Source organism: Anas acuta, chromosome 3 (assembly GCF_963932015.1).
Source record: "Anas acuta chromosome 3, bAnaAcu1.1, whole genome shotgun sequence".
Lineage (NCBI taxonomy): Eukaryota > Metazoa > Chordata > Aves > Anseriformes > Anatidae > Anas > Anas acuta.
Window position 1 is genome coordinate 94,104,717 of NC_088981.1, and position 22,742 is coordinate 94,127,458.

Here is a 22,742-nt window from a genome sequence, read left to right on the forward strand (position 1 = left end):
AGGTATTTCATTTTATCAGTCGGAGAAATGCTAATGTCATGTAATATAATCCAGCTCCGCTCTCGTCACGCACCGCTCTGCATGGAAAGTTAAACACCAGGAATGCTCAGGAGATCATTAACACCACAGAGAGAGTGATCCTGCCTGAGAGGAGAACTAAAACTTATAGCTGTCCACTGACTTGAAGGTTTAGTGCAAGTCTGTTGAGAACTGGACGGGAGCAGTCTGCCCTGAACCCCAAGGGAACGACGTGCTGAACCCAAACATTGTGGAGAACCTGGGGGCCTTCAGCTCTGTCGTGGTGGTGAGACCTGGGGGTGTCTTGGTTACCCGACCAGCACACCACCGACTGCCCTAAAATGCACTTCAGAAGTATCCAAAGTAAGATAGAAATAGAGCTTCTGGTATCTTTAGCCTCACCGTGGTTTAGGCTATTCCTTCTAAACACAGGCACATAATTACGCTTCCCAGGCTGTTTGTTTGCTTGGGCAATGGAAATTTCTGGATCACAACATGGCATTGAGATGAAGAACATCAGGCATTGCCTAGCAAGACCAATCTTTTTCATGGGAGCATTGCTAAATATAACAGCCTCTGTTCTCCTCAGCACAATACAAGTAGCTCCACACCTGCTGGATGTCAAGAAAACAAAGGGGCAGAGAAAGCAGACCCGGCAAAAGGACAGATCTCTCCCCAAGCCCATCCCCAAAAGGGAGGAGGGCAGGATACCCTCTGTGAGGACATCAGGACACTGAATCCAAACCAGACACTCATTGCAGTTACTTGGGCGAGGCTCTTTGGCAGCTCAGCCAAAGTTATCATTGTTAACAGCCCCCAGGAAGGAGGAGCAAGAGGGTCTGGGTTCCTCTGTCTCCTCCAAGGGAGTCCAGGTCAGCTGTAGCTGTGAATATCGTGGATGTCTTGGATTATCTGTGATGAGTATGATGCCAAATGCTTTGTCTGCTCAGATGTAGCTCCCAGGCCTGCTGATCACCACCCACGGATTTAAAATCAGACACCTTCTTTCTAGTCTGGACAGCCAAAAAGGGAGAGGAGGAATGCAGGGAGCTTGGCATGGCATCCAGAGGCAGAACAGCCCACACTAGTGATTCCTCAAAGTAATGGGAGAGCTAAGCCACATTTTTTTTTTTTTTTGATAGAGGAGATGAAAGGCAGACTGCAGGGCTCTTGCTTCCTCTCCTTGGTTTTGCTGTGAAGTAGGAGACTGGGAGGAAAAAAAGGTGTTTTCTTGTGTAGAACACAGGTGAGTCAATACATCAAACCCTAGATCCAACTGTCTGGGCTCTGTGTGGGTAAAGCAGGTGTAAAACACCCAGCTGACAGGGTGAGCGGTGGCTTAGATACCCACTTTGCTCCCTGAGAGCACTCAAGGCATCGCTGGGCTCACACTGCCCCTGTGCTTGCTCAGCTCCCTCCATTTGTTTCAGAGCACAGCTAGCTAACCCCTGCAGCACACTCTGGAGACCTTTTGTGATTTATGGTCGGGCTGGAATGAAGCTCCAGCATAGTAATTGTTCCGCTGTGCATTAAGTGAGTTTCCTACATAATGCATAGGGCATTAAGGCATATTACTGTCGCTGCTCTCTGAACACAGCTAAAGCACAGCTCAGAAACTGCTTCGCATATTTTCAGAGGAAATCATAAATCTTCCCTGCCGTTTGGGCAGCCCTCTTGCTCCTCTGCCCTCCCTTCCAATTCTGTCTTCTGAACCTATTTCCATCCTTTCTTTTGCTGCAAACCTGGTCTGCTGCTGCAAATCTGTGCTTTGAGCTTGCCCCAGTTCTTTTTTTCAGGCTGGAATTCAGCTCTTTTTGTAAAGTTTTGTGAGCCTGGTGAGTGCAGCTCTGTCAGAGGGACTTTTTCAGGCCCGTTCCAGGCTGGGCATGGACCGCACCCAGCCTGTGCTGGGCAGGTGACGAGCTGCTCATCGCCCTCCGGTTAGCGATGCTCGGTGGGTGCCTCTCGCTGGGAGGACATAAAACATGAGGATCAGCTCACTGCCCCTTCCCTTCCGAGTAATCAGTCGGTGGAAAGGCGAGGAGCTGGTATCTTCCAGTTGGCCACGAGATGGTGGTAAACGCTAGCTCTGTGCTGCTTTCGGGGCCATGGCCCTGTGAGCACCCTCTTCCCCTTCCCAAAACCATTCCGCAGCGACAGATTTATGCCAGGCATCAGCAGCGCTCGTAACACACTCCATTTTCATTATAGCCCCATTTTCTCTCCTGACTCCCTTACCTTTTTTACGTTATAGTCCCTGCCTGGGTAGTCAAAGTCTTACCCGGGCTGTTAACCCCGTCCCCCCAGGACCCGTGCTCTCCCTGTGTGGTGTCGGGGGTTCAGGCGTTGTTTTCCACACAAACCTGGATGTTGCAGTGGGAAAGCCAAATTTGCTGCAGAGAGCAGGCAAAGCCTGCCCCAAAACCCTGCTCCCCAGCACTGCGGGAGCACCCACCCTGGGGCAGCCACCACGCCGTGCGCAGCCCAGGGGAGAAGCACTGGTAGAAACCTCGCAGAGCCAGTGCTGAGCTTTTCTCTGCAGTGAAAATCTGTATGGAAAAACATGGAAAAACAGGGACAGCCATCAGTCCTCATGCTCAGACATACGTGCATCCCCCCCCCTGTGTGTGTGTGCTGCTCAGCTGCAGACCCCATGGGAGGTGAGGTGCAGCAACATAGCCCCGAGCATGCTCAGCCTCCCTGCGTGCTTTCTGCAGGATAACTACCTCCTGACAACCCTGACCCTCAGTTTATCAGCGTTAATATCTTCTCCAATCCTTCTGCATAGGAGCTTTGCCAGAATAAGATCTGCGGGGGTCAGCTGGGCCCAAGCCCTGGGGTTTAATCCAAGATGCTGACTGAACGGCTGCTGCTGCGAACAAATTCAGTCCTAACGCTGGACAGGCCTCTCGGCTCATCCTTGCTGCCTGCCTACCGAGACCCTTGCTGTTCGCAGGGAGCTGCCCCTTGGCTCTGCTCCTCTGCAGACCCCGTGGACTCGCTCAGACCGCAGGTGGTGTCAGAGGACCTCTCTGAACCAGAACAGAGGGACGTGAGACTTGGCAGGGCGCTGGGGTCTTGCAGCACCGCCTCTCACGACCTCCTCGCACAGCATGAAGATGCAAACTCCAGCTGCGACTGCTTGTTTTAGGAGCTGGGGAAGATGCTGAAACCCCAAAAAGGAGCCCCATGAGCCTGAACGTGCCAGCTACGTGCCTGTTGCTGAACATGCAGTCCAGGCATGCTGCATGACCGAGCAACTGGGTCCGGCAGAAATGTCTGCTTAATGGCAGAAAACTTTCTTCTTTTCAATTAAGGGATGCAGTCTTCACCCCTTCCTTATCTCGTGTTTCTAAGGCGTTTTAAAACCAAATGACCAAATTTCCAGGCAGAAATCAGTAACACCCAGCAGGCAGCTTGGTGGTAGCCCCACTGACCTCACCTGGACCAGTTCTGAGCATGGCTTTAGAAACACAGCGGCGTTGGACAGACAAAGATGTGCTCAGGAAAATTAATAGCTGGTGGAGAAAACTCACAATTTACTTACACAAAGAAGTGAAACACTTACTTAGTTGTTCCGTAGGTGGCTTAACTACTCTCTGCTTTGGTGCTTTGGTTTACACAAACCTTTACAACCTCATTTATGTGGCCAGGCTGTCTTGGTGCGTTATCAGGTCTGGCTCATGTGACTGTAGTGCCAGACACAGACAGGAGACTCTCAGCTATGTACAGCAACAAAATGGGCTCATTGAAGGGACCCAGTTGAAACCAAACACTAAGCCAGACCTGGCCCAAATCACAACTGATTCTGCATCAATCCTTGTGTCTGTATTTCCCAAAAGGTTGAGGTTGAGGCAGGAAAAGGTGTGGGTTACACACGTGACTGGTATGCAAGCTGTGGTTGGGGCTGCCCAATGCATCATGCCTTTTGCCTCCCGGGCTTATTGCACATACCTCTGTCCAATCAGAACATAATTACATCAAAGCTTTCCTTGCCAGGTATGTGTTGAAGGCTGATTTCCCTTCAAAGCTTTCATCCAAAACAATTCAATGTTTCTGAAAGCATCCTTTTACCTAATCATAGCCAGGTTTAAAACAGACAAGAGCCCAAGTCCTGCTCCCAGGGTTCTGGCAATCCTCTTTGAAAAGCTGTTGTGAGCTTTTTGTTGGAAAGAGGACTTGGAACAGGACAAAGAAGTAACCTTACTGCTGAGATGGACTTTCTGTAATCTCGGCAAAAAGTCTGTCCCAATTTGGCCAACTCACATGGCTTTGGAAGGAAACCAAAGCAGCTGTCGTTCACACATGCTCGGCAGAGCCTGCGAGAGCTTGTGGGGTTCATTCTCCGGTGAGTTCGTTAGCACGGGACTTGCTCCAGTGCTGGGGCCGCAGGACCAGGACTTCTTCCCTAGCTGTTGCAATTCCTCACTGCTTCGGGCCAGAGCAGGTCTAAATCCAGATAGTTGGAGTTGAAAGCATGGTGACTTTTTTTATAAAGTATTTTTAACCTGCTTGTATCCAGGCTACATGAAGACATCAGCTGAACTGAACTCAGAAGAAACGAGAAGTCCAGGAGGAGGAGATAACTTGGAAAAGCAGACTTGGAGCAGACAAAATGAGCACTGGGAGAGGCAGAAGTGCAGGGAGGCTGGGGGAAATCAGAGCAGAAGATCAAGGGAAGGCAAAGAGCAGAGTCTGGCAAGGCAACTGGGAAACTGCGCACAGGGGAAGGATGTGAGGGATCTCATTTCAGCCTCGTTGAGCACGCTTTCCTGAGCTCACTCAGGAACAGTTGAGCTGTTCTCACTCGGAAGGCCTTCCCATACCTTACTGAATGCACATTAAATAAACCTGGTTATGATGACAGAATTATACATTTCCTCCTGGTGCCATCATAGTAATTCTATTAAAATGCTCCCAAACTCTGCAAAACAGAAATAAAAGTGCTCATAGAACACCCTCGAGATGTAAGGAAGGGCATTGCCATCATGTTATGAACAGAAGACCAGACCCCGGAGCATTTCCTGATCAGAGCATGAAGTACATGAAGACATTTGCTGTACCAGGAGATCTCTCTATTGCTGTAGATGCACTTGGTACGTTTCCATTGCCTTCTACAGCACATTCAGGTCCTCAATTCTTCCACAAACCATGCTTAGTTTTAAGTCAGGCTTCCATGGAAGAAGGGAGACTGAGCCATAACCGTGCATGGAAGAACATGGCTGTACTGTTGACACCTGACACTTGCTCCCAAGTCCCCTCTGCTCGGAGGGGTACAGTGTCACCTCATCACGCCCGTGGTCCCACCACTTGGCTTCAGCATCCACTTCCCACTTTCTTGGTGGGCTGATTCGCTTGTCTCACCTCGACCAGCATTCTCAGTAACAGCACGCGTCCCTGCCGGCACCTCCTCTTTCTCAGGCGCGGCGCCGTCAAGAACATCTGCTTGCTCTACGCCTGCTCCAAAAGCACCTGACAGCTTTTCAAGAGGCTGCCGAGGACAAGCGAGCGACAACAGGTACTTGAAATTTCTAGCCTGGCGGTACAGAAGAGGATGTTTTTTAAATATTGCGACTCCTTGCATCTCTTGCATTCCTGTCACAGGACAGGAATACCACCGACAGTATCAGGATACGTATACAAAATCTCTTATTACTATTTAAACACAGAAAACAATAACACATCCTGTACTGGCGGTAGGGCTACTTGTTCTGCAAAATTATTTTGTCAGCTGTTTGGAATACCAGTCATTTTCTGGGCAATAGAAACACAGTTTCTTCAGCAAGTTTTACTTTTTTGTCTTGTTAAACAGCAGTGTAGCTTATGTCATCCACCTGTATTTACTCTTCTACTCTTAGGAGAGCAGGTAGGCCTATGACTGCAGTTGTGTCCTATCTACATCTGTGTGGTTTCCGAAAGAAATAATTCTGCATTTTAAATTATCTTCCCTCCTTGTAAAAGAAACACAGAACAAAACAAAACAAACAAACAAACAAAAAATCTTTTTTAAAATGTCTTTTCAACTTTCATCAGTATATGACCACAATAATACAACTCTTTGTGGTCAAGAGGAATTCACCTTGATGTCAAAACCAACTTTTTCATATACCTCATGTGACGAGAAGTGAAGATTTCTTAGTCTATAGAAGCCAAAAATTATTATAGATTATATAGAGGAGAGGTACGTTTTTATATTCTATTAATCAAATGGGACTTAAACAACTTGAGTGCAAACTAATATAAAGGCAATGCCAATAAAATTTGTAGTAAAAATGCAATGTTATAATATAAGAGATGTCAATGTCTGCTAAAGTGTAAGTGAAAAAATTTAACCAGGATGTATTAAGCATACAGCATGAAAAGCAATTTAATTTAATACCTGAACTTCAGGTTTCAGCCTTGGGAAGTCTGCATATTCTTTTATTTGTGCCTAATGATGTTGAACAGCACTTGATTCTTTTTGAGATCATTAACATTAACTCCTGCATCTTGGCCAAATGCAAATTAGTTTTCCCTCACTCAGTTTCCCCTGTGGTCCCAACTGGATGAAATAGCTGCACAGCTGCGTACGGCCAGAGGCTTGCTGCATCCAGAAATGCAAAATTGGTTTGGCAATTTCAGCCTTCATGGGAGTCTCTGAAGAAGACAGGGTGGGGAGGAGGGGCTTGGTGCAGCGAGTATGGGACCAAAGCAGGCGTACCTGTGACAAGGTGGCATTGCATTTTCTGGTGCCCTTGAGGTGTCAGGCTCATTCTAAACAAAGGTGCTTCAAAAATGATAGAATGACAGAATCATCTAAGTTGGAAAAGACTTTCAAGATCACCAGGTTTGACCATCAACCTGACCTACAGGTTGACCTACCTGACCTACCTTTAGTGTCCTGTCACTAAACCCTGTCCCTTACTGACACATCCACACGTCTCTTAAGTACCTCCATGGATGGGGACTCCACCACTGCCCTGGGCAGCCTGTTCCAATGCTTGACCACCCTCTCTGTGAAGAAATTTTTCCTAATAGCCAACCTAAACTTCCCCTGGTGCAACTTCAGACCTTTTCCTTGGGCCCTATCACTTGCCACCTGAGAAAAGAGACTGACACCCTCCTCACATCAACCTTCTTTCAGGTGGTTGTAGAGAGCAGTGAGGCTTCCCCTCAGCCTCTCCTTCTCCAGACTAAACAGCTCCAGTTTCCCTCGGTCGCTCTTCATTACTCTTGCTTTTTAGTCCCTTCACCAGCTTCCTTGCTCTTCTCTGCACATGTTTGAGCAACTCAATGTCCTTCTTGTGGTGACGGGCCCCAAACTGAACACAGTACTTGAGGTGCGGCCTCAGCAGTGGCACGTACAAGGGGACAATCCTTTCCGCAGTCCTGCTGGCCACACTGTTTCTAGTGCAGGACAGGGTGCCATGGGCCTTCTTGGCCACCTGGGCATGCTGCTGGCTCACGTTCAGACACGAACAGCACATTGGAGAAGAATCCTTCCCCTTTTCCTTATTTTGTAACCACAGCCTTGAGGATACAACCACCACCACGCTTAGGGAAAATCTTTGGTTCCAACTTGTCCCTTGGGTTGTTCATTTTTGGGTAACGAAACACCCCAGAGTGGCATCTGAATGACGGCTCCATGTGCCTTTGTCACCATTTACAGATGTGGTGGCATTACAGACCTTGACTTCTTTTTAGATCTTTGCCAGAGCAACCAAAAGAGGTCTGATATGGACTCTCTAGGGACTTGGGGTGTTGGGGAAGCGCTGTAGCTCTGGTGTTCCTCAGGCCGGGAGAGGACTGGGAGAGCACCAGTCCTGGATACTTTGCGAACAAATGTTTTCTGTGACTGCCTCAGCTGTACTCTCGGGAGAGGGCTGGATTTTAGGACATGCCTCTCTCCTGCACCCTTTGTCCTGGCAGCTCTGGGTGATTCCTGCCTCGGCATGTGGTGATGGGACTGGGACTTGAGGGGCCCCTCTACCGCACAGGCTTTGTGGGCAGCCTGGACCCAGAGCAGAAGTTTGGGATGCCACCACACAACCCAGCTGGCTAGCACCAACTTCTGCCGCTCAGCATCTGTCTCCTCTGTGTTATCTTTGGGCTAGTCTCCCAATGAGGCAAACAGGTTAGAGCAATTCTGGTTCGAATTAGTCATGCAGGGAAGACAAACACGAGGCATCAAAATGTCATTCAAACGCCGAATTCCCACACAAGATAAAAGGGAAGCAGAATGGCTGTGAAACACAGTTTGTACAAGCATAACTAACAAAGTTTTCACATTACAAATATGTGTCAGGAACATCATTTCTGAGGGTAGCTTCTAGTCTGTGTATTTACTTACAGCCATGCAGACTGCCTGTCAATGGAAGAGCACATTCCAGCGGAGGTGGAAGAGAAACCCATCCAGCACATTCAATGCAGAGCTACAAATAACCTCCCTCGACAGCAAAATTTCTGTCCACTAGCAACAGACCTCAGCTCTTCACAAGCAGGGAGAGGCTTTGCTCACCCAATGCCAGTCCTCAGAAGGAGAATGTAGCTTGAAGGAGGTAAGCGTCTGCACTGGTATATAATTACTGAACCATTAGCAGTTTATCTAGCAGAATACAAATACAAAAATGCTTTGGGTCAGGGAGGAGAATGGAGGAAACCTGAGATTCACAGCAGTGTCTGAAAAATCAGGCTCTGGTGATGAGGGACTGCTCGTTAGGAAAACAGTAGACCAGTCAGTCAAGGGTGGAGGCACAGAGCTGGGACTGAAAGAGGACTGGTAGGAGAAACATTTGCCATGCAGACAGGGAAATTTGTCCCCACATGGAAAACAGATATTCCCTGGAATCAATCACATGTGATTTCGCCTGATTGGAGCTGATGTTTCTAATCTTGTTGCATTAGGTTATTGCTGCTTTTCCTTCTCTGGATTGCTACATATTTTGTTTCAGCTGCATGACTTTTGCCATTATACAAACTTAAAATAATATTTTTATTTTTTTTTCTCTTAGGCTTAGCAAATTCTGTAGCATGCTACAGAGCTTCACTGGGACCACAGAGCTGCAAATTGATGAGACAGACAAAGACATAAAAAGAAAGAGGACAAGAGAAACCCCACTGTGTTCACTCTGAGCCCTGTCATCAGAGCCAATTTGCTAAATTGTGTGACCTAGACCTAACCACTGGTATCCATATTTACAAAGGAAAAGCCTTAATAAAGACTTTATAAAGAAGGTGACAAGATCTTGAACCCCTTAACTGTTTTTCCATTGCCTTTCTGAGTATGATTGACCTGAAATTTGTGCCATTAAAAGGGTTTTTTATTTGGAGGTTGGAGAGGGGAGAAGTCTCTCATCATTTTTAGCAACACTAAGCCCAAAATCCCAAACCTCCTCCTGTTCCCCTTCATTATCCAATCCTAAAATAGATACCTTTCTCCTCCTCAAGGTGAGTATATAGTCTATGCACTCTAAAATGCCAAAATAATCAGAGGCCAACTTTTAAGTACTAAAAATATGCTGCTGCCAACAGTTTTTACAGGTATGCTACATTCTACTGAATGGAGAAAAGCCAAGTATTTCACAACGAAAATGCTTCAGAGGAGTTAGCAAAAGACTGCAGTGGTTTGGAGCAGCTACAAAGCCAAGACCGAGCACAGAGCTTTGGAGAAATTTCTGATTTTGACTGACCTTCCTCTTTTTTCCCAATTGATCTTCCCCTCACATGTCCTACTTGTTCATTCATTCATTGTAGCATAAATCACTGTCTTAGTTTTCTGTCTCACTTTACTTTTTATGTTCTCCATTATTTAAGTTAATGCTTCCTTATTAGCCCAATTCCTTTCACAAAAGTACAAAAGTTCCCCAAGTACAAAAACCTGGAACAAGCATGTGGTGGGGTGTGTTGCTGAATATAAAATGTTTACATATAGTTGATGCACAAGAAAATACTTGTGTGGAGTATTAGGTGCACTCATAGAGCTGGAAAAATAATAATACATTCTTGAGAACGTAGTTTGCTCCTCAGGTTTAATTCATCACTAAAACTTATGTGGCATTTGCTACTGAGATACACTTCATGTATTTGTTTGCAATACCTCTTCCCATCCCCTGCTTTTGCCCAGCCTGATCATGCTGCCTGCCAGCATTGTCTATACAAGACCTATTGCATCAGAGCCTGCTGGATTCCTGTTCAGCACTGTGGTACTGCACCTTAACAACCATTATTAATAAGGAACAACTGGCGCAGGTGAAAAGGCTATTCCAGTCCAGCTGGCTGTATGTTAGTTGGGTTAGAACATAAAGCACAAATTGATTCTAACACATTTTAGGACAAAACTGTTTTCTTTTCATTGACTCCTTCTCACACGAACACTTCCATCAAGGACCTAAAACCATACACACACAGGATTTTTTTTTTTTGTGTGAATGATTCCTGTTAATCCAAGTTACAAACATACAAATGCAGAAAAAAAAAATGAACAAGTAGACAGGACAGAAAAGTTGAATGAGCATTGGCTCTTCTTATTTTAATGAAGAAATATTTCAAGTTAATATCAGTGCATATTTAGAAATAGCATGTGATACTCCCAACGCCAAATACATCAGCAAATTACAGTTTCAAAAATTTATAAATTAATTGCAAGGAAAAAAAAATTAAGAGTAACATAGAGAGTAACGTTCAAAATAAACATCCTGTTTGTTGCACTGCGTCAATTATATTCCTGGTAATTAAACAGCAAGAGAGGTCCAATCGTTTGTGGTAATTAGGCTCTCCAAAACAGCACTTCTTTTTCTACAAATGAGTTAAGCTGTTTGCATTTATTTTTGATGTGTAATTAAATGTTATTCTTAGCTGTTACAAAGAAATTTAATCATGTCACAGTAAAATTTCATTCCATGATTCAAAATCAAACTAACACAGAAACACTGCCTTCTGGTTATACCTACTGGAAACAGTCAGCTGAGAATAGGAAGAACTATATGTGAGCACATTTGGCTGTTACATAAAATGGCTTTTTTTTTTCTGGTTTCACAGCCTCATAACAATACTGTTTTTCAACATTGTTCCCAGTCATTGTTTTTAAAACAGTTCATCAACATATCCTGAATCAATCACTGATATAAATAACTCCAGTGACAAAATCCATTATGGAAGGACACAGAACTGCAACCTGAAAGTTGTACCGAATGATTTTAAGGTGGAACTATTCTAATAAGAAAAACCACAACAAAATCCACAGAAAAAGCAGTATCTCCAATTAATTGGCAAGGATGGAATCTGAAAAACTGCTATAATTTTAAGAGACATATTTTAATACATGATGGGCTTTAATGCAAGACAAATCATACCAAAGCTAAAAAGAGATGCACATTTAAAGCTTGCAAGTGTGATATAAAAATATTCTCTATTTTTTTTTCACACAGGGAGTCTGATTTTCTTAATGGAAGAAGCTAAAAAAAAAAAAAGAAAAAAAAAGCTCTTTCCTACCCCCTCACTGTACATATAGACTATTCCCTTGATATCAGGAAACAGCATTTCCCCAACAAAAGTATCAGCCATGGGAATCACAGACTTTCTGGTAGTAAGGGTTTGTTGATTTTGCTTTTTAAAGTGTATTTTCAAGCAGGTGAAATACTGAAAAGATATGTATTTCTTTCGCTACTACACTAGTGCAAGTCCTATACTTCAACCCCCATAACTTCAATCCACCCGAAGTCTGCATCACCTAGGATGACTTGAAACCCTGGTGTGTGATATTACAACACTGAGACGATAGCCAGATCATGAAACATCAGGCTAAATCAGACTAGTAGGAAAAGGCACATGCTTCAGATTTTGCAGGGCTACCTGAAGGTTCCTTGTTACCATAACCCCTACTCCTGAAGCTGTAGTGAGACTGTGCTTCACCCAAATGGCACAGTTTGCTTCCAGAAAATTGTGAGGTAACAGGAAACTTCTGAGTGTTCGCTGCTGCTTATGGCACATGGACGCTACAGTTCTGTGAGCTCAGCCAAAACTCCCGACACGCTACAGACAATGCAGACACAAGGTAGGCTACAGTCCAGTTAGGCTGCAAAATAAAAACATTTCAGTATACTGCATACATTCCTTTTATGCACAAATACAGGGTGCGCAAAATAAGCTATTTGCTCAGTACGATTTAATGTTTTGCATATGTAAAATAATCAGCTAATACTGCAATATAATCAAAAATCATGCACTAGATAAACAGAGCTTCTTCCCCATGAACGGTAGTTCTCAGGAACGTTTGATTCTGCTTCAGGGAACGTCTCATGATTTGCTTACTAGTCCCTTTTTTCCAAGAATACAGTATTTAGCTAAAACTGAAAAGCAAAATTCCAAAGGAAAAACAAGTTTTGATTTTAGTTGTGATACAGCTGAGATAGATGCAACTGGGCTGCTGCAATGCACCAAAGAGTAACGAAAATTCAACATGAATACCGGAGGAATAAATATATAACCTAAATTAATCTCTGTAAATACATTCACAGGTCCACTTAAGACACCCTTATGCATAACTCATACTTCATCGAATCTGCAGATAAAGATGGATGTTAGTTCATGGGGAAAGCAATTTATCATATGACTCAGTTTATCTGCCATTATTCCAGCAAAAATCAGTAGCAAATTTGAAAAACTACATTTATTTTCCCCAGACCAACCACACAGAGGCTTAAGTCACAAATTCTATTATTTCCAATGTTCAATCAATAAGGCTTTATTTACACTTTTTTTTTTTTTTTACTATAAATTCAGGAAAAAGTTTGGTGCAATGTGCAAGAAAAGACAGCACATCCCACTGATTGGAGACTAACATCTGCTTACGGTTTAATGCTAACCCACAGGCAGCCAATTAAAGTCCCATATATCCATGTTTTTACATAAAGTTTCCTTCCAGATTCTGTCAGAAGCATACTAGCAGTCAGGCCACCTAAAAACAGCAAAGATGGCAAAGTTTTCTTGAGGCTTAGTTTGGAATGAACACTTTTTCCAGGGAACTTATTTCTTCTTTTAGAATCCTTCGCATCATAAAACTCTATTAGTAACCTATAAGTAGAGAAAAGTAGATCGTCAAATTTACGCATTAGAGTAAGAAGTTCTAGACAACTTTATTTCATCCAATAACTGCTAATCACGATATTTAAAAACAATTTAACAGTAAGAAGCAGTAAGTAGCAAGGTTAATCAATCAGCATGCTCTAAGAATATGATGCATTCAAAGTGATGTTTTGCATCAGAGTACTCAATCTGAGCCCTTGTGAGCAATAAAAGCAGATTTTCCTTAGGGAATAATTTCAACATTGGATATAAAGGTTGAAGATTATCCTCCAGATTTAGCATTTAGCAAATAAGCCCAGAGTACCAGGCAATATCGTAAGATAAAATATCATACAGTTAATAGAAACCAAAGTAGGAGGTAAAGTATCTTGGTGAAATAAGCTAATAAATAAACAGGGCTCACAAGACTTAAAATATTTTGGAAGTCAATCATGCAAGAGTAAAATGTGACAATATAGGTTTAATATTAATTTTTCAATTTTTGATAAACAGTAATAAATGGATTTGAAAATTCTAGATTTTTGTTTTAACAGCTCTAAATTTGCATGACAGACTGCTTTGGTCCCAGAAAGGATGCTCCAGTCAACAGGAGCCTATGATGAGACATAGATGATCATGGTTCAGTTTTGCTGGTCTTCCCTGGAAAACTACTTTTGGGATGCCGGACAGCCTTTTATTTTACATCAGTTCCTTGTCTATGAAATGAAATGTGTACTTTCTTGCCTCTCAAAAGGGAATAAAAGAAAAAGGATCCTACTGATCCTAAACTTCTAAGTCACTTTATTAATAGTGCCATGTTCACAGACAGGCATGTTAAGTTTTACATAGATTCAAAGATCACAAGTCAAACTTGTCCATTTATTTGCTTTCATGGAATGCCAGAACAATTTTAAATCAGAATGTATGAAAAACCTGTCAAACTTCTAACTCATACCATGTACTCAGGGATTTAGAAGGTAAACAGATTCAGCTCTCTTAAACTGGACTTCAGACATGGCAAATTAAGCCATCATCTCTCAAACAAATACTTAAATCCCACATTTAGGCACGTCTTCACCTTGGCACACATGGTTCCCTAGGACCTGTTGCTCATTAGTGACCTTATCCGGTGGTGCTGGAGAGAGCCAGGTACTTCTGCCATGACTCAAAGGTAGCTTGGATAAATAAAACTTGTACTTCACCTGATCTTTCCAGTGAAGGTAGGGATCTATGGTTTACAGAAGTTCTTATACATTCTGATAGAAGATGCATAACCAATTTTGGCAAAAGAGATTATGCCAAGACCTACCGAGGCTGGTAGGTCTAACCCTAATACTGACGAGTAGGCTAGAACCAAACTCCTCTTTGCGTGCTTGCCTACCTTGGGAATCTACACTCCTGGCTGCACATGACTCAGACTCAGGAATATAAATGGAAAATATTCAGATGAGTATGAGTCTGGCCTAGAACATGGTTTTGCAGCTTTTCAATCTAAGGAAGGCCTAAAACCCCAGAATCTCAACCTTCTCAGCAAAAGCTTTAATCACAAAGGCATTACACAAAATATGCACAGGAGTACCAACACCACCTGTCCTCCGAGAGCCCTACAGCTTGCACTGCTAGTAACACAGAAATCATAGTAACATAGAAATCATATCTATTCATAGAAAAGGAGAAAGCAAGCTTCTTGAAACAGAGAGTTCTGCACATTGCTACTCACTTGTCCTTTATTTCAAAACGTTCATGAAGCCACCTTCTCATATACATCTGTTCTTCTGGAATGTCCTTCAGTTCAATTCGATCAATAAAAATATGAACTCTTGGGCATTCCTTGCAAAGAAACTCTGAAAGAGAGCAAACCAACAGGACTGAGTTACAGAAACACTGTAAGGCATTTATTAATCTAAAATAAGCTGAAAGTCTGACCTCACAGCTGTAAGAGTCTTGGAAGTTTAACTTCAGTTTTCAAAAACCTTCCATTTTTATGTTTGGATCCTGAGCACTTCACTCAACTTAGAAGCTGTCTGATCTACACACTGTTAAAAAGGGAAGGGCCTGCTATCAGGTAGCATGGAAAAATGTCCTAAAAAGCCCAACATGAAAACATTGAATTTCTACCTTGGTAGCAATCTTCTCATTTTGCAGTGTGGGATGCCGTAACTTCTCCGCAAGAAAGGTATCCAGCCTGCATTTTTGATCAGAGTTAGCAATCCTCTTTCCTTGTCTTTTTAAAAACTTAAATTTTGTTTGCTCCTGGATGACAAAATCCGAACAACAGTGATTTCCCAAACCATCTCCAGGAGGAAGTGGGCTTCAGTTTAAGTAATAACCTATAATTAAAGTATGCAATAGGGCAAAAGGCTCAGAAAAAAATGCTGCTTTCCAGTTCGCATACCTCCATTTTTCTTCTGTCATACAGAATCAACAAAGCTAAACATAGCCCTGTTGCATTCTCCTCTCCCCATTTCAATTTCTCCCTAGAAAACTTTAGCAAGCAACCATTAAGCCAATTACTTTGTGAGATATTTTATGAGTAACAGGAGGTAAAAATATTGCCCATGAAAAATATTTGAGGCATGAAAAACCCACCAATATTTGTCTATTAAAAATAATTTGCATCTATCAGTAGCAAGGGGTATGGTAGTAACAACAGCACCCCAATAGAAAAAGATGTATGATGTGAGCACAGAAGTACTTGGAAATCTGGATAACCTTCATATTTTGAAAAGGGACCCGAAGTGTCTTCCAACAATACAGATGGGCAACAAATGTAACGCAGACTGGGTGGTCCCTTTAGGTTGTTGACATTTTTTGGACAGCAGTGCAGATGTACCTCCTTAAGAGGAGGTTTTAGGATCTTCACGTCGTTGGACTTTGACCCATAACTGTGAGGGGTATCTGGAAGAATGGCTGTGAAAAATAATTGTCACTGCATGTACATCTTTATTATTGTCCGACAAAGCAGATATGCCCCCATTTGCTTTCCTTCTTTACAGGATTATTCCGTTTTTAAGGATGTTGCTGTAAAAGCAATCCTTATCATACACTAGAAATTGCCTTAAGGAATTTTAAAAGGCTGTTCATGCAAATGTGTTTGTGTCCTTGTAAAGGGGGGTTGAAGGAGAAGAGATAACGGGATCAGTAAAGTCTTAGGGCATTCTGCAGCAGAAATTTGCAAGGTGCTCTGTGCAGCTCTGTCTAGTCCTCTGGCAGAGAGCCTCTCACTGAACTGCACCTCAGCATACAGAGAGCAACACAGCTCACGCACCATCAAGTCAAGAAATGCGTGAGGGCTCTAACCAAAACCAGGTCCACCTCTTAGCTACAGTACAGCAAGCACAACAGTCACAAAATACTCTTTTCTTGAAGTTTTTGGCAAAGCCATTTAATAGCTACAGCTATTAGATGTCAGGCAAGCAATGTACTTGAAGTTCCAGACGATGGTAGGTGTAGACTATTGTCCTCAGGTTTATGCACAATGTTTTTCCTAAGCAGGATGAAATCAAAGCTCCCATATCTGAAAACAGCTTTTTCCTCTTGCTTTTAATGGTAAGAAAGGATTTTCTCCGAGGATACTATTGAAGCCACCATATGAAGGTCATTGACTATATGAGCACCTAAAAGCATACTATTAATATTTTAAAATGTTGGACATATTATCCATGTCTTAAACGCTTAAAATGCTCATTGATGTATAAATCCTCTTTGGAGTGGTATTACCTATTACGTGGAGCACTCTAAAAATATGCAAAACTGTATTATAGAAAACAAATGTCTGGAAGCCAAATGATCAAATGGTCTTTTTTGTACCACGATAAAAAGCATCTATGCTATGCATACTCAGCTATGGCTGAAGACCTAGCTTTAGAAGATACTCAAAATGTTCTGTGCATTGTATAGGGTACATTTCTTTGCTTCACAGCAAATAGGTTGTTTTGTACAGGAACAAACAGCTCTTTCTTGATGTTATTTATTATCTCAGTTATAAATTATTAAGGAAAATTACAAAACAAAAATCTAATAGGATTGTTAATAGCCACGTGATGCTTTTAAACTTAATGTTATGCTTCTTAAAAACTACTGATGTTTGGTTAAAGACAGCAACAGAGTATGTTATAAGCAATAAGCTCAAGTTAACAAAAATGGAATAAGCATAGGAATTTCAAAGGAACACCTTTCCCCACAAAATCTGAAATGTAGAAACTCTACAAACCTGCTGGGAAAGCAAAAACCCTTTGACAAAATCCTAAGCCTTGCTGGTGTTTTTTTCTACTCTCAAATTCCAGTACAACCTGATGCTTACTACTTGCTGGTCTTCAGTTTAAATTTAGTCCAATTACACGAAGATCCTAAAACCTCCTCTTAACTTCCCACCTACGTAAATCCCAGTGCCTTTCTCCACAGCCTTTCAACTGAGACTCAGTACTGTGTGATCTGCAGCTACAGGTGCTTCCCTAAAGAGGACCAATATTCTCACCCATTGATTTGAAGCCATTTTATCCCAAACCTGGACATCTGCAGATGACGTCGTAACCTGTGCAATCAAGCTAGTCAGGGAACCTGACTAGTCTTTAATTATCCAATTCATTTCAGGGTCTAATGCAACTAATCCCATTTTTTTTAGATGCATAATGTCACTGCAATCGCTTAAGAACACCAGTGGATAAGGACAATTTATTGAGGGGTTGTTTTTTTTTTTAGAAGAAACAGCTGGATTTTATTACCACAGCCTCTAAAGGTTTGTGGTGGTCCCACGACCCTTAATTTCACATTAGCTTAACTCCCAAAAGACTTGTGTAATTAAGCTAAGAAACAAAATCTTATTGAAGCAATTTATTATGTGCAAATTACATCCAACTTCAGGCACTCTAGCCCTTAAGGCCAACATCTGATAGGCTTTTCAGATCCCTGAACTTGCCAGAATTTGTTATAATTAACAGCTGGAACAAGCAGGACTGAGTTTTCCTTCAAAAGACAAAACACAAGTGCAAATCATGCATTATAATCAAACATCATACTGGGGACAGCGTTAGTCAATCAAGAACCTACCACGATTTGGCCGAAATGAACCCCAACAACTTGTGTGGGAGCCAAGTGGACTGATGTTCATATGGGAGATAGAAAGTTTTATTAGGAAATTATCTGGCTATATAATGGATCCAAGTGCAGAATGTTTATCGTGCTTTTAATGACCAATCACAGCAGAAGTAAATAATTCAAAATAAAAAAAAAAATGCATTTCTGTCCTTAAACCGTGGATTTCCAGCCCTCCTCCTGTGGGACAGAATACACGCTAACCCAGCACTGAAGGAATCAATGCAGAATTAGGATTAATGAAAGGGATGCGATGTTCTCCAGAAAAGCAATCGGATTCCCAGAGCTTTTTAATTGCCAAGAAATATTTTACGTGCCACGTTTTGCTTGCTGGGACTTCCACAAAATTCTGTCACTTTGAAAGTTTTCACCTTCAGAAGCCAATTAATTCATTTTTTTTTTTAAATTATCAGCATTACCAGGGAAGGTAAGGGAAAAAGAGAAGCTCCAAAACATAAACATACCTGCTACTGAGAAGGGATATATAAATGACTTTACAACACCTTTCCCTTAATGATATCACAGTTCATTCCACCACCCCAATTTATTTGTCTTGACAGTGATGTGGCACTCAGACATTCCAGTTTTCAAGTACTATTGAAGTCTATTTTTATAGGCGCTTTATATATGACAGCACTGAAGTAGCTCAGATTTCATCCTCCCACATTGACTCTTTTATTGCTTCATAATTATTGCTAAAGTCCTCCAAAATTAAGAAAGGGCAAACTGAAGCCTGAGATGGTCATGTCCACCTAAACAGACCCCAATTCTCTCCTATTTTAATGGACTTCAGTAACGTTTGCAATAAGGTGAGAGTGGTATCATGGGAAACAGAAATCTGAATAATGTATTTTTACTCTACAGAACTGACATTTCAAACATGTAACAACGCCCCTCCTTCAGTAACAAAACACTGTGTGTTGTGTTGTATATGGTTTTACAGGCAAAACCATGACAGCAAAGACATACTCTTCTCTGAACTGGAAATTTAAGAAGTGAAGAAAGCATGTAGTCTGGCCCTAAACATTAAGCTACCAAAGCAGTTTGTAAATTATGTCTTCCTTAAAGAAAGAAATCCCATCTCTCTGTTTTCATTTATTTTGTACACCGAATTAACAATCAATTGGCAAAACAAACACAAATTTAAGTGCTGCATTGTTTCTCAGCTCCATGCTTTCCATCACCTCAAGATGAGCTGACACAAAACTATTTCCCTGCCTGCTTTGACAAAATAAAGCAGTGGTGGAACAAAGCAGCACTAGACGGGAAAGCAAACACCGAGGGCAGAGCGAAGTCTGCTCAGCCAGGTTAACCTGGAGCACCAGGGAAGGAGCTGGCAGCACCCACACCTGCTGGTGCTGCTGATGGAGGGAAGCACGGAGGAGATGCTGTGCAGGATAAATTCGGGCTTCAAGCTGGGTGAGAAGCCTGGGCTGTGGAGAAGAGCACTCCCAGAAGTATTGGCAGTGCCACGTGCAAGGCTGGATGTGAGCAGAGATCAGAGCCTCTGATCACAGCGGAGGGAGTAAGCATGTTAGGAGCTGGAGGACCTTTAGAGACAGGAAAAATGGGATGCGCCTGAATCTTAATTAAGCCAGGGTGCTGGTAATGACAACTGAAAAGGTCTTAGAGAGTACTTCAGATAGGAGCAGGGAAGAGAAAAAGGTCAAGAAAAACAGTCATTCAGGCTGACATAAGATGAGGTGGATGCAACTAAAATTCAGTGTGAGAGCAAAACCCAGAAGTGCCTTTACACCAACACAAGAAGGCTAAACATGAAGACAGGAGGACAAGAATTCTTGTCCTCCAGAGAGTACCCCTATGAAGTAGGTATGACCTTGAAGGAGCACACAATGTTAACTGGCTACCAGATTGATTGGCATGACATAGCACGATGCACAGGCGAGGGCATGTGTGAAGGACTGGCTATATGAAGAGTAATAGAATAAAGGTAGTACAAGCAGACAAGCAAAATTAAATTACTGTGTACCCTCTAATAAAATACTTATTAGATATATTAAATTATGTCGAGGTCATCTTATTTAAAAGATGATAAGCTCAATGATAGTGATGGATGATAAGCTTGATAATAGTGTTGGGAAAGTGTTAAGCCAGACTGAGCACTGCAATTTCAGGGCTGCCAGCAGGAGTGTGAGATTCCAGCTGCCTTGATTGAACTGTATCAATGCTTCATCAGGACGAAGTGCAGAGGGGAAAAGAGAAAAAGAGAAAAGAAAATATTTTTTTTCCTGTAACAATTACTTGCAGAACCCACAAGAAGAGATGCCATTCCTGATGTGGTCCTGAGTTGTGCACAGTATTAGTGAAAAGTGGTCTGCAAAGACAGCACAGTTACGTTCAGCATTGTAGAGAGAGTCTAAATAAGTGTAGAACACACACACACATAATTAAAGGAACTATAAAGTTGGAGGGGGAAATAGGAGGGAGAAAAAGAAAAGTGGCAAAATACCACAGAAGAAACGGTTGAAAGGAAGACAACCTAAAGACTGTTAAAAAAATGTTAAAAAAACAAACCCCAGCAAAACTTAGAAACCCATATAAAATATGTGCAATACAAACAAACAAAGAAAAAAGTGGTCTGAAACCCACATGCATGTTTGAACGGGAAAATTTAGGATGCTACTGCTATATTCCTACCTTCTGTTGGAGAAACAGAAAGCTTGTCCAGATAAGGAAAACCGTAAATCAGCTCATGTCAAATGCAAATATAAAATTAAGAGAACTAAAAATGCAAAGAATGCTCTGATGATTGTAACTTTTTTGCATAAATCAAATGCAGCAAACCAGCAAACCAGTGGGGGTGCTGGATGACAACGGTGAAGAGCAGCATGCATGGTAACGTGTAAGACCATATAAGAGAAGCTCAAACACCTGTTTAGACTTTCCTTTCTTGCTGAAATTGTTTGATTCCTACGCCCATCGCATTCTTTGTACCACACCGCTCAAAGGAACTAGATCAATAAGTAAACACACAGAAATTATTAGACTAAATAAACAAGTTAGATGTCAGGAAGTCACTAAAATCAGACAGCATTCATCCAAAAGCTCTCAAATGTGGAATTCAAAAACAACGATGTGTAACCTATCAGCGCAAACAGCCACTGTGCCAGAAAAACGGGGGGTTTCCCTTCTGCAAATGAGGGCTTTAGAGATGATGCTGGGAAATACAAACCAAAGAGCCTTACATCCCCGGGTAAGATAGCGGTCTATAATAAGATCACTAAGCACAGAGATAATCACAGTCTGTTGGAAAAGAGTTGGCATGGTTTCTGCAAAGGGAAATCCTGTCTCACCAATTTGCTGGCTTTCTACAGCAGTGTCAAGGAGCAAGCGGATAAAGGGGATTCAGTGGACATGATATATTTGAATTTTTATAAAGCCTCTGTCAGGGTTCCACACTGAAGGCTATTAAAGAAATTAAGCTGCCATGGGATTAGGGAAAATGATGTTTTATAGACCGAAAGCTGCTTAAAGGAGAGGAAGCAAATGGAGGGACTTAATGATCACTTTGCAGGACGGAAAAAAACAGCAACTGGAGTTCTCCAGGGACTGATGCTAGAATTGGTTTTATTCCTTATCATGACCAATGAGCTGAAGAAAGGAGCAAACAGTAAAATCTCCAGTTTTTGAGATCTTTTTCAGAAGATCTTAAATTCTTTTGGGCAGTCATATGCCAGGTCGGTGGTGAGGAACACCTAGAAGACCTCCAAACTGAGCAAATGGGGCAAAAATGCAGCAGCTGAGCCTCAGCCTAAAGACGTATGGGGGAAAATAATAGAAACTTTGATTACATGATGCTTAGCTTGGACTTGGTGATTACAATTTGGGAGGTCAGTGACCATTCTCTGAAATGATCCTCTCAACTGGGTAGCAGAAGCCCCAGATTCCCCCAAATACTGGGCAGCATCAGCAAGCACACTGAGAGCAGGGCAAAAGTGTCACTTTGCAGCTACATAAAAAGATTGAATCCACTTTTTAAATACTGTTTGCAATTTTGGTCTCTGTATCTCACGGAGGATCTGGTGGAATTAGAGAAGGCTACTGCAGAAAGGGACAACTAAAACATTTAAGGATAAAAAGCACCAGCATTAGAAACAAGGAGACATTAAAAAGGCTGAATTTTCATTTTGGAGAAGGGAAGCAGAGAGAAAGATATGAAAGCTTATAAAAATAAAGATGAAAGATCTTGAAGATGGCAGCTAAGAACTGTGTCTCAACAAATCCTGCAATTTCAACCGTAAATAACCACACTTTTCTACCTTTGTAAAGATGTCTGGATCTAAAGAACCTTTAAAAATTACTTTTAGGAAGTGGTTCCTATAGTTTTCTGTACTGGCACCAGCACTGGTGAGCAGTAGAGCGTCACTGTACTCAGTCCTGCTGACACAAGATGGTGTCTGATGAAGACCCATAGTCCTTGCACATCATAGTTCAGTGAAAGAATCTTTGAGTGGTTTTAATCTGTTATTCTAACAGATGCACTCTGGCCTTTGGGCTGCTCCATAACGATTTGTGAATACTGTACATCGGCCAAATTAGCAGGAGGTTTCCTACAAAAGTATGAAAGT

General features: G+C 42.2%; 1 protein-coding gene across 1 annotated transcript in view; it reads right to left on the reverse strand.

Moving 5' to 3' along the window:
* Positions 1-10,495: 10,495 nt before the first annotated feature.
* Positions 10,496-22,742, reverse strand: part of AGPAT5 (1-acylglycerol-3-phosphate O-acyltransferase 5) — a 60,910-nt gene continuing 48,663 nt past the window's right edge. The window contains exons 7-8 of the mRNA XM_068678415.1: positions 14,780-14,903; positions 10,496-13,068 (exon numbers count right to left, since the gene is read on the reverse strand). Of these exons, the coding sequence (XP_068534516.1) occupies positions 12,843-13,068; positions 14,780-14,903 (350 nt within the window). The 3' untranslated portion in view covers positions 10,496-12,842. The remainder of the gene's footprint in view (positions 13,069-14,779; positions 14,904-22,742) is intronic.